The sequence below is a fragment of the Physeter macrocephalus genome, chromosome 12 (genome assembly GCF_002837175.3).
Source record: "Physeter macrocephalus isolate SW-GA chromosome 12, ASM283717v5, whole genome shotgun sequence".
Lineage (NCBI taxonomy): Eukaryota > Metazoa > Chordata > Mammalia > Artiodactyla > Physeteridae > Physeter > Physeter macrocephalus.
This window is the reverse complement of record NC_041225.1, coordinates 18,377,186-18,392,401: the sequence shown is the minus strand read 5'-3', so window position 1 is coordinate 18,392,401 and position 15,216 is coordinate 18,377,186. Positions and strand designations below refer to the sequence as shown.

Below are 15,216 nucleotides of genomic sequence, written 5' to 3'. Positions count from 1 at the left end.
GCCGCTCTCTGCTGAGTGTGCCTGCGCGAGCCGGTGAGCGGGTGAGTGCGCCGGCCGCCGCCAGCAGCCCGGCCGGCCCAGAGGCGGGGAGGGGGGCGCCGGGAGCCCCGAGCCGGGAGCGGGCAGCGGGCGGGCGGGCGGCGGCCGCTCCGGAGCGGCCGGGATGCACCTTGAGCGGCGCCTTTCGTTGCAGCGCGCGGGCGGCCCGAGCCTCGGCGGCGGCGGCGACGGCGGCGGCGGCGGCGGCGCTGACACCTCCCACCATGGACAGCTTCGACTTAGCCCTGCTCCAGGAATGGGACCTCGAGTCGCTGTGGTGAGTCCTCGTGCCGGCCGGGCGGGCGCGAGCCAGCGAGCGAGCGAGCGGCGGGGGACACCGCGGCGGCCCGCGCGCCCTCACCTGGGCGGGGGGCTCGGGCGACCGGCCGCCGTGGGGGCGGGGTGGGTCGGGGGCGGCCGCCGCGCCGGCTCCTTCCCGCCTCCCCCGGGGGGTGGCCCGACCGCCCGCCCGTCTTCTCGCCCCCCTTTCCCGTCCCCTCCCCCCGGTGCTGCCCGCCCAGCCCGGGGGCCGGTGATCTGGGGAGCCGGGGGCAGAGCGCAGCCGTGAAGAGAAAAGGAACCGATTTCTAGAACATGTCACTAGTGCCGGGGGATCCACCCCTCGGCCCCCCGGCCCCTCTCACCTCCCTTCCCTCCATTCGCGCCCCCCCCTCTTTTCCGAGGGCCCCCGGTTCACACCAGCGACCCTCTGGAGTTGTGGCCGCTGCGAAGTGCCCTTAGCGGATGCTCCAGCCTCCTGCCTGTCTGCGCCGGGTCTTGGCGGCCGCATCCTTTCTGTCTCTTCCACCCGAGATGGAAAGTGAACCCGAGGGCAGGGGGCGAGTGCTTCTCCGTGTGGGAATTCTGAGGCCCTGGCCCTGGGAGACTCATTTCCTTGAGGTTCGCAATCCCTTTGAGCCCTTTCTTCACATCCCGCCTGGCCATAGCTACACTCCTCCTGTCCCCGGCTCCAGCCCACCGGCGCCCCGTGTATCCCTTTATTCCGCGCTCAAAGCTCGCAGCCTGGGGAGCGGGAGGCTGTGGAAGAACCCTCGGGGTTCTGTGGCTCGGGGTTCTCATATTGAGGAGCTACTGTAGGTAAAGCGCCGCTGGAAGCAGTTTAATTCTAGTTGCTGGTGTGTTAAAAATCCCATTGGCTGTTTCCACATCCCTCTTATCCCCCCCCCGCCCCCCCCCCGCCCCAATCTCCTAAATGTTTCCAACCAGCCCTACTCAGGTGGTAAAATTACCGCCTGCATATTCCTGGAGGAACTTGTGTTATGTTTAATATTTACGGGGATGAATATCTGTGGAACAAGCATATTAACTGCATTCTGTTCTGCCCCTGATAATCGCTTATTGTAGAGCTGAGGTTTGGTTTCCCCCCCCCTTTTTCTTTAATTCAGTAAAGAGTTCACATGTGTCTCAAACTGCAAGTGGTGGTGCACATGAATATGCAGTGTGCAGTTTTAAAGCTAAACTGCCTTTTGATTTACAGATCGTATATAATTTGTGGAAATGTGTATATTTTCCATGCTGCAGGCTTCCAGTGACTGATCTGTCTAAAGCCAGGTGTAACTAACTAAACTGGACACAAAGCTAGTGTATTATCGAGCAGTTTCTTAGAAAAGATCCCAGGATGAGTAAGTACAGCTTGCTCTGCATAATGCTGGTGCCTATAAAATACACAAGGATGGGCCCTATTGTAATAAAACTTTTATATATTACACTGGAAACTTCAAAGAGCCGGTGTAGAAAGAATATGCAACATGTTACTACTCTATAAAAGTCGTTAATTACTGTGTTGTTGCTGCTGGGGTTATTTCAGCCTCTCATTTACAGATACCTATTACTTTACAGATTTACACTTAGAAATGTTGGTTTCTGGCACAAATTCAGTAGGTTTGCAGGTAGAAACTGTGTTTTAAAATTGACTTTTGCTTTTAAAAGTCACATTTTCAGTCAAAAGGAAGAACTTTTTGTTTCAGCAGGTTTTTAGGCTGCTTGTCTGCTTGGTGACTCAAAACCGAAGCCCTCATGACTTTTACGAGTGATATTTTGAAATTATCGGCCGTCATCTGTGGCTTTTCCAGCACAGGCCTGAGCTGTCTTTCCCTCTGCATCTTTAGTTCCCAGCTGAGTTACCTGGAGCACAGTTACATAATAAATGCCTGTTGAATTGACTTGAAATTTACATTAGCTACAGTACTTTTATTTAAAAAAATTTTTTTAAAAATCATTTTTAAAAAGCTACTGTACATGCAGTCAGATTTTAATCAATCCATCAATTTGTCTTTGGCTTATGAAACCGTGCAGGATTTCTTGCTTACAATATAGTAGGACAGTTTGGCTTGACTGAGGGAGTGTTTCTAGTTTGCAGATGTAGAATCTACATCTTCTAAGAGCTTATATATGTCTCATCAGTTAAAGATAAACCAAACTCTTTTTGAGTATGCATTTCTAACCCGGGCATTTTCTTAGTCATGGATGAATTTTTTGGATGGTATTTTCTAACTCAATTTTATGGTTGACTTTATAAGTTTTTAAGATTATGGCTTGGTTTTAAGCTTATAGGTGACCCCAAATAACTAACATTTGAGTGCTTTCTGTGGGTCAAACATTTTCATATCCATTGTTTTCTTATTTGCATCTCATAACAAATCCCAGAAGTGGTAAGTGGTAGTAGTCCCATTTTACAGACAAGGAAATGGAGGCTTTGAACTGTAAAATGACTTTACTGAGGTCACAAAACAAATGACAGCGGAATTTTTAAACTAACATTTACCAAATACTTAGCCAGACACTGTTCTAAGTACAATGCATGTACTTTAGAATGTTTTAACTCTGTTCTAGTACATTACATGTCTTAGTTCATTTAATCTTCACAGCAACCTTAGGAAACAAGCAATAACTCTTGTTATTCCCATTTTACAGATTGGGAAATTGAGGGTGGGGAAGATCAGGTGACCTGCCCAAGGTCATACATCTAGAAGTGGAGAAGCCATATTCGAACCTAGCATTAATTTCAAAACTCAGTTTTCTGACTTCAAATCCAGCGTATTTTCTATAGTATTGCAGATGTATTCCCAGTTTATGAGAGCAACTCTGAAATTAATTGCAAAACAAAACCTTGATGGACTGGAAATTAAGGTTCTGCTAAAATATAAAAGAAAGGGAAGGTCAGAGCCCTTAATTATATTAATTTAAAATTAAAGATTTGGAAACAATACCATGATTTAGGAAATTACATCTGCTGCCCTACTTGAATTAACTTCTAAAATGTATATAAATTTAAAATAGAGACTACTAAAATCTTCTTTCTTTAACCCCTTTTAGAAGAACATTTTTCTTTGGTGGGGGGGAAGGTACAGATGTATGGCAAAGGAAAACGGTATTTTGACAAACAGTTTTTTCTCATTGGTGGGCATCGTTTTCCAAAAAAACAAATTGCAGTTTGTTAGTTGTGACTGTGGCTTTGAATCTGAGGTAGCTTAGTCTAGTGGTCACTGGAAGTGTCCCCAAATGACTGTATAGACAATATGAAGAGAAAAGCTTAGTACTATTGAATTTAATCTCCTCTGCTTCCTTGCACACCCTTACCCCTCCTTCCTTGCCCTCCAGAAACTCCCATACTTAGTTTTCAAGGTGGAGGGGGAGATTTTGAGCCTGAATTATCCAGATGGCTGTTTCAACTTTTCTTTTCAGCCACGCCTTAAAATTGAGAAGGGTTGCCCTAATTCCCACCTCTAATTCCACTTCCCATTTCTGGTTTGAAGTACGAATGAAGAATTTGGAACAAGGTGGAGGCATTCATTCTATACCCGGCTCCCTCCCTCCTTCATTCAGTAGAGCCGAATCCCTGAAGAGCTGGGGATTCAGTAAGTTTACAGGGGCGGGTGACCAGAGGAGCAGAAGCCCTTCTCAAACTCCTCCTCTGTCCCCTTGGCTGCTCTTCCTGTTCTCCACCAGCTTTTGATCAGCTGCTGGGCATGTGCGCCCTTCCTCAGGGCCTTTAAAATAACGACCATCCCTTTGAACAGGGTAACAGTTGCTTTCATTTATTCACTTAACAAATTTTATTGATCATCTCTTAAATACAAGACCTCATGCTGGTTGCCATTGCAGATACAGAGAAGAGTAAACCATGGGTTGTGCGTGTTATTGTCTAATGGGGATAAGACAAGTACACAAGTATAAAAACGTTTCAGCACTGGTGATTCAGAAGTGAAAAAGACCATATTTGGGACTGGGGTGGGTGGTGGAGGAGGGAAAGAGGAAAAATCGAGTTTAAAAAAAAAAAAAGGCTTCCGTGGAAAAGGTGGCCTTTGAACTAAGCCTTGGAAGATGAATGGGATTTTTACAGACGGTGGGGGTGGGGTATTGAGAGGACATAGCGGCATCTTGGGCAAAGAAAGAACTGGAACAAAGGCTTTCATGGTGTCTCTGAAAGATCCTTTTATGAATCATGGTGGAATTACCTATACCAAATATTTTAAAGATGCAGAACTTTGTAATCATGAGGTGGTTTCAGTGAGTGAGAAAAGCTTTCCACAGTGAACTTGGTCAAAATTGTATTTAATCTCCCTTAAATATAGACACATGTTAGTTACTGGGGAGAAAGTCTGTTGAAATAAAATAGTAAATATTCAGATCCCTCTCTACTACTCCCCCACCCCATTGCCCCATAGCTTCACATAGCCCAGAATCCACTTACTTTTGTTCCAGGAGGCATTATACTTTATATTCGTTCAAAGTGGAACCTTTGAAGTTGTAATAAGTGGATTGTATCATACTCACCAATTTGTTCAATTCAGTAAGCATTCATAGAGCATTAGGCATCCCTCTAGGTTAGGTACCAGAGAGCAGTAGCTTTCAAACGTTTTATACCATGACTCACAGTAACAAGTATGTTTAACATTGCAACCCACCACATCATTTGTGTGCACACATACTCATAACTGAAACAAGTGTCATGAAATAACACTTAGCCATATTATGGGAGGTGTACTTTGATATTTTCTATTCTATTTTTTAAAAGATTCCCCATCCATGGATTGAAACCTGTAGTTTAGGGGAAAAAAGAAACTAACTGTAGCGATGCATAGGAAACAGAGCGTTTGCGAGGAACTTGTAGGAGAATAAGCCGTCCACATCCATATCTGCTGTACAGAGCTGACGCTGCCCATTTGAGGGGGAGGAGGGCGCCTCCTATTGGGAGGGGAAGAGACCTTTAGGGCTGAGAGGCCTGTGAAACGCCTCTTGGAGAAGTGGACTTTCAGAAAGAGAAAATATAAAGGAGGAAAGTCCATGTGGAGCGAAGGCCGTGACTAGAAATAAGGAGGAAATAAAGCGAGGAGCGCGTTGGGTGAAGATGAAGTTCTTAACTAACTCAGGGGGAAGATGTACTGCACTCCCGTGGGGGGAAGGGGAGCCAGGTGGAGGCACTAATAACTTCGTCTCCAGTAGTGCCTGCTGACCCACTTGGTTCTCTGCAAGTCAATCGCCTTCTTCCAGGCCTCCTTAGGCTCCTCGGGGTAGAGTCAGACAACCGCCCGGATCCCTGATCTTGACCCTTATTAGCCCTTCCCTCCAGCCCCAACAAAGCAAACATTTTAAGGCCTACCCCTGTCCCTTTCGTCAGCCCGTAGGGGTGAAAGCAGTTTGCCAGAACACGGAGCACAGGAGAGACGCACCTGGGACCCATCACCTTCGCTGGGCGTGGCCTGAGTGCCGGGCGTCCTGGAGCCCATAGGTCTAGCCCCGTTGGCCCCGCTCGTTCTCATTGGCCCGAAGTGGTGGACTGGTTGGCTGCGGTGGCCGTCATTGGCCGAGAGCCCCAGAACACGCCCACAGCGTGGCAAAGGGCTGCCCCAGGTGCAGATATGAGAATGTTTCCAGCGGAGTGGCTTCCAGGGGCAGGGCCGGAGGGCTGCCTCTGTGAAGGGGCTGATGGCCGTCGTGGAGGAGGTAAGGAGGTGTGGATGGGAAGCAGTGAAGTGCTGGGGGCCGGGAGCAGAGGCGTGCATCCACTTGTGGTACCTTGGGTGGTGTGTTTTGGAAAAAGCTGGCGGGGGATTTGTTAATTCAGGGCATCGAAGTTGAGGGCTCAAGCTCTCAAGCTCGGTGTCAGGATGACAGGGAGGATGCGCGCTGGATGTGCAGATGAGTTTTAACCAAGTGCCTTTTGATGACGGTGAACATGAGTATTGTGTGTGGGGAAGTAATTCTTTCCTGTGTTCCAGAGTCTCTTTTGTGAAAATGTAGGAGGCTTATAAAATGCTGAAAATCTATTTCGGGAGAATGTCCCTGTGAACCAGAATGGGTCTAATCTATGCCACTTTAAATTTAGCAACTTGAACAAGCCCCTTTGGCATAATATTGGTTAAAGTAACAGTCAAATTAAGAAAAAAACCTCTGCAAATGAAATGCAAGATTTTTTTTTTTCCTGTGTAAATGGAATTTTCAACCTGGAATAAGTTTGCCTGTTTAAATTTTCTTTATTTTGGGAATAAAGCCTTGGTGGCAAAATCAAGGACATAAAAGACGATTTTAAATATCATTTAATGGTAACATAATGTTTCCTTGTTTTGTTTCAAAGTGAAATCCATAAAACTTATTTTCAGTGTTGCCTGTTCTCTTTTGTTTGGGAATTTAATTGAGGTTTCTGCATTCAGTTGGCTCCAGCCTCCCTTTCTGTTTGGCCCTGGGCAGCTCACCATCTTTCTCATTTCCTATTCTCAGTCTTGGCTTAATCACTTATAAAACAACAGCACTTATACTGGCCTACCTCATAAGGTTGTGATGTTAAGTAATAAAAGTGTCAGTTGCTTTGTGAATGCCAAAGGCAGTTCTTTTATACCCTTTGCTTCCTTCAGAACGTCTCTTTATCATAAACAAGGAAGGATACAGAAAGGTCTCGTTGGGTCAGGTCATCCATCTGGTGCAGAGTTCTGTTCCTGGTAATGGGACCCAGCGACATTTTTGAGTAGAGGCTGGTAGTTTTTCTTAGTTGTACGTCATAGTTGAGCAGACAAATATGTCCTTACTTATGGTTGTACTAGTAACAAATGTAGATATATTAACCATTACATAATCTTTGATGTTTCACCAAGAATGTATTGAATTACCACCCATTACATCAAATGACTTCATTTGGCTCTGTGGGTCTCATTAAATTATGTCAGGCTAATCATAATTTAGCTTCAACAGAAACAAAATAACAGTTATACCAGGATGAGAGGATACCACACTATCTAAGAAACTTAATGGGTTTAGTCTATGGAAAGTAACACCTGGGGATGTGATAGAGGCCCCTGAGTGTTTCCAGGTGTTTCGCTGGGTTGTCCAAGGATATAAGTAAATCAGTGGGTGTGAGGTTATCTAACAGTGGTGTGACAAGACTGTCTCAGAGGGTAACACCGACCTGTCCGTAGGAGGCTGTAGACCCCCTGCCAGGGACTTTGTAGAAAGAGCTTTCCAGAGTAGTGGACCAGCAGCAAGAAGTTATTTCTGAGTCCTTCCAGCTTCAGGATTCTATGATCAGCCCCATCACAGGGGAGCGGAATCCAAGAGAGCCAAAGTCATTAATTGTATTCACTTGTGTATTTTCCCCTCTGCAATTTCTCCACTCACATGTGGAGAAAGGCGTGGGAGGGTACTTAGGCTTCTTCATGTAATTTCTTCTCAGGAGGCTCCTTGTTAGCCGAGGTAAACAACAGTGACTGTAATTTGGAGACCAGCTATCATAGCAACTCAGTTTAGAGTTACATGCTTAACTTGAGCTGAAATAATTTTATTTTTCCTTTTTTTTTTTATGACAGGAAATTAGTTTCCAAAAATCCTCTGGAGCGCTGCAATACGAGTCTGTTAGTCTTAGTTAAATTTTTCTTGTCATACCTGCATTTTTTACCTGAGTTATGAGGTGACAGACCAAATTTTCTGTCAGTTCATTGAAATGTTAATTAGTTACCTGGCAGTTTAGAGAGAAAAAGGCTTTACTCTAGTGGATCATCACCAATTCTGGGACATAATCTGTTTTGTTTTCAAATGTCAAAATATATTTGTTTTTCTTTAAAATGTATCTTGAGAGGAAGAAAAGACTTAGGGCTTAGAAAACAGTTTTGAAAACAAAGGTGCACATGCTTACCTAGCACTCAGGCCAGCGTTTCTCAAACTTTGACATGCATCCAGGTAACTTAGGGATCTTGATAAAATATAGATTCTGATTTAATAGGTGCAGGGTAGGGCTATGATTCTGCATTTTTAACCAGCTCCCAGGTATAACTGCTGGTCCATAGGCCAAACCTTGAGTAGCAAGAATTAAAAAAGATAAAAATTCCTTTGAAAAGAAGCTCTTTAAAAATTCCTCACCTTCTCCTTTTTATTTTGAGGAGGCTTTGTATAATAACATTACAGTTCCACAGTGCCAGGAGGTTACATTTAGATGCAGCATTTATTTTATTTTCGTGAGTCTTTCTAATACAATTTTGATGAGTGAGGGGGTGGTTAATTGTATCCTAGTGGGGATATAGTGGGAAATAAACATAAAAACCTAAGTAAACAAAGTTTGTAATAAATAGGCTAATCACTTTTTATAGCTTTACAGTTGTCAGCCCTTCAGAGACGGAGTCCTATCTTCTTCAGGAGCCAGTGCTGAGAGTAACTGGATTCAGAGTCTTAGAAACACTCTGGGTTTGTCCGGAATCTCGCAAGCGCTCCTGTAGGTGCCCAGGACTCAGACCAAATGTCCCCGTTCTCTTTGGCAGGGAACTGGGGGTAGGGTGGGGCAGGGAGGTGGCAGTGGTGGGGGAGGGGGGTAACTATTGTGCAGAATTCCTGCACTACCCTGTGGCCATAGTTGCAAATTGCAGCTTTCCCCGTGTCCTAAAAGAAATTGCAGCTCAGTTCCTGGTGGAACCCGTGGTGGGCTCAGAGCCTCCGATGGGGACCTTCTCTCCCAGCACAGCCGGCCACCTTTCCCTCTTCCCCACCACGGAGTGCCCCGAGTCCCTTCCCTCAGGTGGTCAGACTTCGCTGCAGTTTCCGTGTTTAATTTCCATTTCTACTTCGTTAGAAGAATAAGTGCAGATGGGACTGATTATGTGAGTAATTACAGTGCGGTTGACTTTGCTGTGAGATTGGCGGGAAGTTTATTTACTTTATCTTCTTAATGAGGGTTTGTGTGTGCGTGTGCGTGCGTGTGCGTGCACGCGCGCACACACACACATTTCCATTCTCGGAGATAGGCATGGAAGACTGGCGGATAAGAGCAAGATAGGTTGGGCTTACACAATTGTGATCATTTCAGATTGGGAAAGCAGCTGACTTTTAAGGAACGATAGTGACTCCTTTAAATCTTGCAGCCTCAGGACACATGTGAACCCACAGAGGAAGTGTTCGCAATAGGTTTTTAGCCTGTCGTTTGGAGCAGCACTTTGCATTTGTGCTTTTAGGGGCTGTGATATTGCCTTCTACCTCATAATCCATTATGTTATCTGACTAATTGTGTTTAACCATTTCGTGAGTTCCTGAAATAGGCGATGTTGCATTCCATGTAACTTTTCTTTCTGACTGGGAACAGGTGAGAGGGAAACTCTTGCCCTCAAGCATGGAGATAGATCAGACCCATTGTAAGGAAAGCATGTGTTTGGTTATTGCTTTGGTTTGTACTCGTATCGTCAGATTAATGTATTTTCTCTCACACTGGAGAAAACACTATTTATTGACTCTCAGTAATGATACAAATAACGGAAAATTTAGGTGATATGCACAACTTCCGCCCAAAGGGGTCTCTCAGAGTTAGTGGTTTTCTCTTTTGGGTCTGAAGAAGGCACACCCAAGAGTTCCTTCAGAACAAAAAAGCAACTGCTTGCCATCAGCTAAATTCTGAACTTTGTTATTCAGAATTGGGGCTTGACTAAGGAGACAGGCTGTCAACATGGCCCGCTTGCTCCCTTTCATACCAGCCACCCTCCACGGCAGGGATCCCGTTGGTGTCATTTCTCGGAGTTGCTGAGGAGGAAAGTGCTGTTGGAGGTTGAGGGCTTTACCTCAGGCTGAGGGGCAGGTGTCTCCACTGGCCATGGACTCTGCAGTTCACTGAAATAGAGGCTCTGGGTCTGGAATGGGTTGGTCCCTCCACTTTCTGAAATGTGCTGTTTAGCCGCTCTCCTGGTCCATAGCAGTGGTGGAAATGAGGATTCCCTGGACGAGAGGGTGTAGCTTTAGAGACCCTTGGAACAAAATATGTTAAGCTGTCTGTCATCCTGAGGAAGCAGGCTGCAGCATCAGCGGTGATGGGGAAAGCGTACTGCTTCAGCTATCATCCGTATGCAACAGCCTTCCCTCTTTGGTGGAAAATCCAATGGTTTACTGTATTACTCTGGTATACCAGTTGTCAGGCTGGCTGTGTAAGTCCAGGATGAGGCCTTCACCTGTTCCCGTTGTTCGGGCTCAGGTTGGGGTGAGGCAGGGAGGCCCATGCTATTCCTGAGCGCCCCGATCATCTGCTGGTCGTGATATTTGGAGCTCAGCACAGATGTTGCTTGCGGGGCTGAGTCCTTCTCAGAAGAAGGAGGGGGCCGCTCAGCTGGAACCACGTGGACCCTCCCATTTGTGTTTTTTTCACTAAAGGTAGATCCTTCCCTAGAATATGGCTTGGCTTCTGAGAGCTAAATCTTTTGGGTGACTTTCCTTTAGAGTGTGTGTGTGTTTTTCGATTAGTAGAGTATTAAACTTATTATTCTCATTGATACCTGAGAAAAGCATAAGTGTATATCTATACTTATATATATAATAATTACTTATAGATAATATATTTAATATTGTAATAATTTATATATAAAATATATACATAATAAGTATGTAAACTTATTATTCTCAATGATACCTGAGAAAAGTATGTTCTGGGAAAGCGGTGAATTTTACCTACCACCTGGCCTTCCCCCAACCGCTGCAACTTGAATTAAAACTCCAAGGCTGGGCTTCCCTGGTGGCGCAGTGGTTGAGAGTCCGCCTGCCGATGCAGAGGACGCGGCTTCGTGCCCCGGTCCGGGGAGATCCCACATGCCGCGGAGCGGCTGGGCCCGTGAGCCGTGGCCGCTGAGCCTGCGCGTCCGGAGCCTGTGCTCCGCGACGGGAGAGGCCACAACAGTGAGAGGCCCACGTACCGGGAAAAAACAAACAAACAAACCCAAAAAACTCCAAGGCTGAGTTAACAAGTTCTGAGTATGGAAATTAAATATTTATCCTCGAAAAAGGGAGGAAGTATGGTATTTTCGTTTCTAATATTTAGGTAGAAAATTAGTTAAATAAATTAATTTCTATTCTTTACTCTTACCCCTCAGCAGGACAAAAATAATATTCTAGTGTCCTGAAATATTATATACAATAATGTAACACAGTGTGGATGCCTTAAGCTGCTCTTCATACCCTCCTTCTCTAGATTTATAGGTTTCTGGGTTGAGATGAGCAACTACTTATTAAGCCAGACACAGAAGTAAATGCCACATTTTTAGCCCTCGGTGTCTGTGTATGTAAGCCTCAAACAGATTCTTTCAAATAATCTCAGTAGGTTTTTTACCTGCTCTAATAGGGAATCCTGTGGAGTGCATGAAAGGGTACCCTATCCATTGTGGAGTTTTAGGGAAGGTTTCCTGGGGAACGTGACATTCGATTTGAGTTTTCAAGGGTGAGCAGGAGTTAGGCTAGGGGTCGGGGAGCAGGGTGTGTGCCAGGTGCAAAATAGCATGTTGTGACAGTAGCAGCGACAGATACAGGTAGGTTGTGGGTCTGAAGCACTCCAGGTAGGCAGCTGCAGGAGAGGCGTTTGGGGTGTGGAGGGCCTCCCGTGGCATTCCGAGGAGCGTGGACGTTTTCCCTTAGGTGATGGCCTGCCGTTTGAGCAGGGGAACAAAATGGTCACACTTGCATTTTATTATTTCTAGAAGGCGTTGGACATGGGTGAGTCTGGTGGCTGTGATGGGCCACGTCTGGAGGATCAGGTCAGGCAGGGAGGATGGGGGGAAGGGGATGACTAGAAAAGTGTGTAGGGCAGCGGTCCCCAACCTTTCGGGCCCCAGGGACCGGTGTCATGGAAGACAATATTTTCACGGACCGGCGAGGGGGGGATGGTTTTGTGATGATTCAAGCGCATTACATTTATTGTGCACTTTATTTCTATTCCTATTACACTGTGGTATATAATGAAATAAGTATACAACTCACCCTAATGCGGACAGGAGGCGGAGCTCAGGCGGTAATAGGAGCGCTGGGGAGCGGGAGCGGCTGTAAATACAGATGAAGCTTCGCTCGCTCACCCCGCCGCTCACCTCCTGCTGCGCGGCCGGGTTCCTAACAGGGGTCTGTGGCCCGGGGCTTGGGGACCCCTGGTGTAGGAGATTACCTTGGAAAACTTGCTGACTGGTTGTGGGGATGATGGAGGGTGAGGGGCCAAAGATGCTTTCAGGCTGTTGAGGTTGTGTGATGAGGTAGGGAGTCTAGGAGGAGGGGCAAGCTGACCGGGGAAGGATGGAGTGTTTAGATTTTACAGCGTGCCGTTTGGAACGCCTGTGGGCCGTGCAGGTAGAGTTGCCGGCAGGAAGTTTGCTGTATGGTAGTGACCTTTAGGAGGAAGGAGAGGACAGAAATAAAGATTTGGGAGTTGTCAGCATACGTAGTGACAGCCATGAGATTGGGCAAGATGATCCAGGAGGGGTGAGGAGGGAGGGAGCACATAGGCTGGGGAGCCACTAGGGGCAGAGAGGTGGGAGCCCGAAGAGAGGGGTCCACAGGTGACTGCTTTACTTTTTATTTGATTGAAGTATGGTTGATTTCCAGTGTTGTGTTAATTTCTGCTGTACAGCAAAGGGATTCAGTTATATCAGCGTATACGTATATATATGTGTGTGTGTATATATACTTTTTCCTTCTGGTTTATTACAGGATGTTGAATATAGTTCTCTGGGCTATGCAGTAAGACCTCCTTTTTTCCCCCACTGTGTATGTACTAGTTTAAGTCTGCTGACCCCAGACTCCCAGTCTGTCCCTCCCCACCCACCCCCACCATGGTCAGCTGCTTTAGAGGACTCTTCGTTGAGGAGGTCTGGGGCCTGGGCAGTGGAAGTGAAAGAGACTGAATGCTGTCACTGCGGAGGGGATGGAGGGGGTGAGCCCAGGGAGGAAGGTCTCAGAGAAGGGCGTGGGCCAGCGGCCCGGGAGGAGAGGAAGAACGCAAGGTGGTTCCAGATGTCCAAACGTGGGGGGCAGCGGAGACTTAAAATCCCTATGAGAAATGGGAGTTTCAGAGAATGGAACCACTGAGAAGAGGATAGTATCAAATATTAGACTCGAAACAGTAAATTATAAGTGTTTCATAGGTATTTTTGAAAAACTGACTAAGCCACCTTAGCGTAAACCTGTGTCAGATCCTCTGTAATTTAATCAGAGTGTTTTTAGAAGTCATTTTGATTCAGAAGGTATTAGATGAGGCTACATTGTCAGGAAAAAATTAGTGGACTTTTCTCATTGTGGACTGTTGAAAATGGATTTTTAAAAATGTGTTCAAACACAAGACTGACAGAGTCAGGTGCCCCAGGATGTTGCTCTGACATTTAATGGCAGGATCTCCTTAGAAGGGCACTCAGCCCATTTGGCCTCCGACTTTCTTAGTGTTTCTTATATGTCACAAAGTGTAGTGAGCCCTTTACATGTACTGCATCTCGTTTAATCTTCCTAACCTGTGAGGCAGGTTCTGTTATTCCCCATTGTATAGAGAGGGAAAACAAAGGTATAGAGTACCTTGCCCAGAGTCCCACAGCCAGTGCCCGCAGAGCTGGGGTTTTAGCCCAGGCGGTCTGGCTGCAGAGTCCTTCCCTGTAGCCACCGTCCTATCAGAAGTATCTTGGTGTCTCTCAGTAACAGAATTATAGGGCATGGGTTCTGAGGTCCTTTCCAATCTTAAAATATTTGTGATTTATACATATATGCATATATGTGTGTGTGGTCTCCAACAGGTGCAATGGGTACAATGTTTACTGTGAGCTTTTTAATCCGGCATGAATAGTACCCTGTGTCCAAGTTCTTGTGTATTTCAGACTAGTGGAATTCTAATCGAACAGGCTTTCCTGTGCAAGGATTGTCTGCAATTCATTGTCATTTTAGGTACTGCTCTTTTTGTCAGTATTTCAAATGTATAAAAATTTTGTATACTCAGAAAACCACTAATTTGACAAGTTTTATGGATGAAGAAAATGGTTGCAACTGTTCACCACAGCTGGTCCAATCTACCCCAGCACCTAAATGTAACTTTATTAATAACAATAAGGATGGTGCAGCGCTCAAATTAGTGAAACTACCATATGAAAATAATCTGAAATTGTTTGCGAGGTGATTCTTTTTCGTGCAGATTTTCTTGCAGTTTCTTCTTAGTTTCTACGTGAAGACAAACTGTCTTTTCTAGGTATGTGACTGCTTCTATAAGAAGTGTTACTTTGATGACATAGAAGGAGTAAAGAAGCTTAATTTGTGTCACGAGATATTTGGGTGAAGTAACAGTAATAGATTCTTGGCTTAAGGAATTGTGACATGTTGAAACAGATGACAAAAATAACTTTAAATGTCTTCTTTAAAAATCCTTGAATAAGACAGTTTAAATATTAAGGAAAAAAATCCGCCTGGCTGACGAAATTCTAGAATGATGCCATTTGATACCGGGAAGGGCAGGGGGTTTGGAGCCAGCATGCAGTGGGTCCTGACTGCCATATATTAGGTACGCTACCTTAGACTAGTAACCTAACCTCTCTGTGTTTCCTAACCTCAGTTTCTTCATGTATAAAATGGAAGTAATAACGCCTGTGCCACTGACTTGCTATACAGATTAAATGAGATAATATGCATAAATAGCCCAGCACATAGTAGGTCCTCAAAAAGTGGTAACTTTATTGTTAATTCTTTTTTCCCTTCTCATGGTTACTTAATTTTTTTTTTTTTTTTTTTTTTTTTGCGGTACGCGGGCCTCTCACTGTTGTGGCCCCTCCCGCTGCGGAGCACAGGCTCCGGACACGCAGGCTCAGCGGCCATGGCTCACGGGCCATGGCTCACGGGCCCAGCCGCTCCGCGGCATGTGGGATCTTCCCGGACCGGGGCACCAACCCGTGTCCCCTGCATCGGCAGGCGGAC

General features: G+C 45.8%; 1 protein-coding gene across 1 annotated transcript in view; it reads left to right on the top strand.

Annotated features, from left to right (window-relative positions):
- The first annotated feature begins 199 nt into the window (after positions 1 to 199).
- The window catches only part of AFF3 (ALF transcription elongation factor 3), a 586,002-nt gene continuing 570,985 nt past the window's right edge, over positions 200 to 15,216 (top strand). Inside the window, exon 1 of the mRNA XM_028496803.2 lies at positions 200 to 316. Coding sequence (XP_028352604.1) covers positions 264 to 316 — 53 coding nt within the window. The 5' untranslated portion in view covers positions 200 to 263. The remainder of the gene's footprint in view (positions 317 to 15,216) is intronic.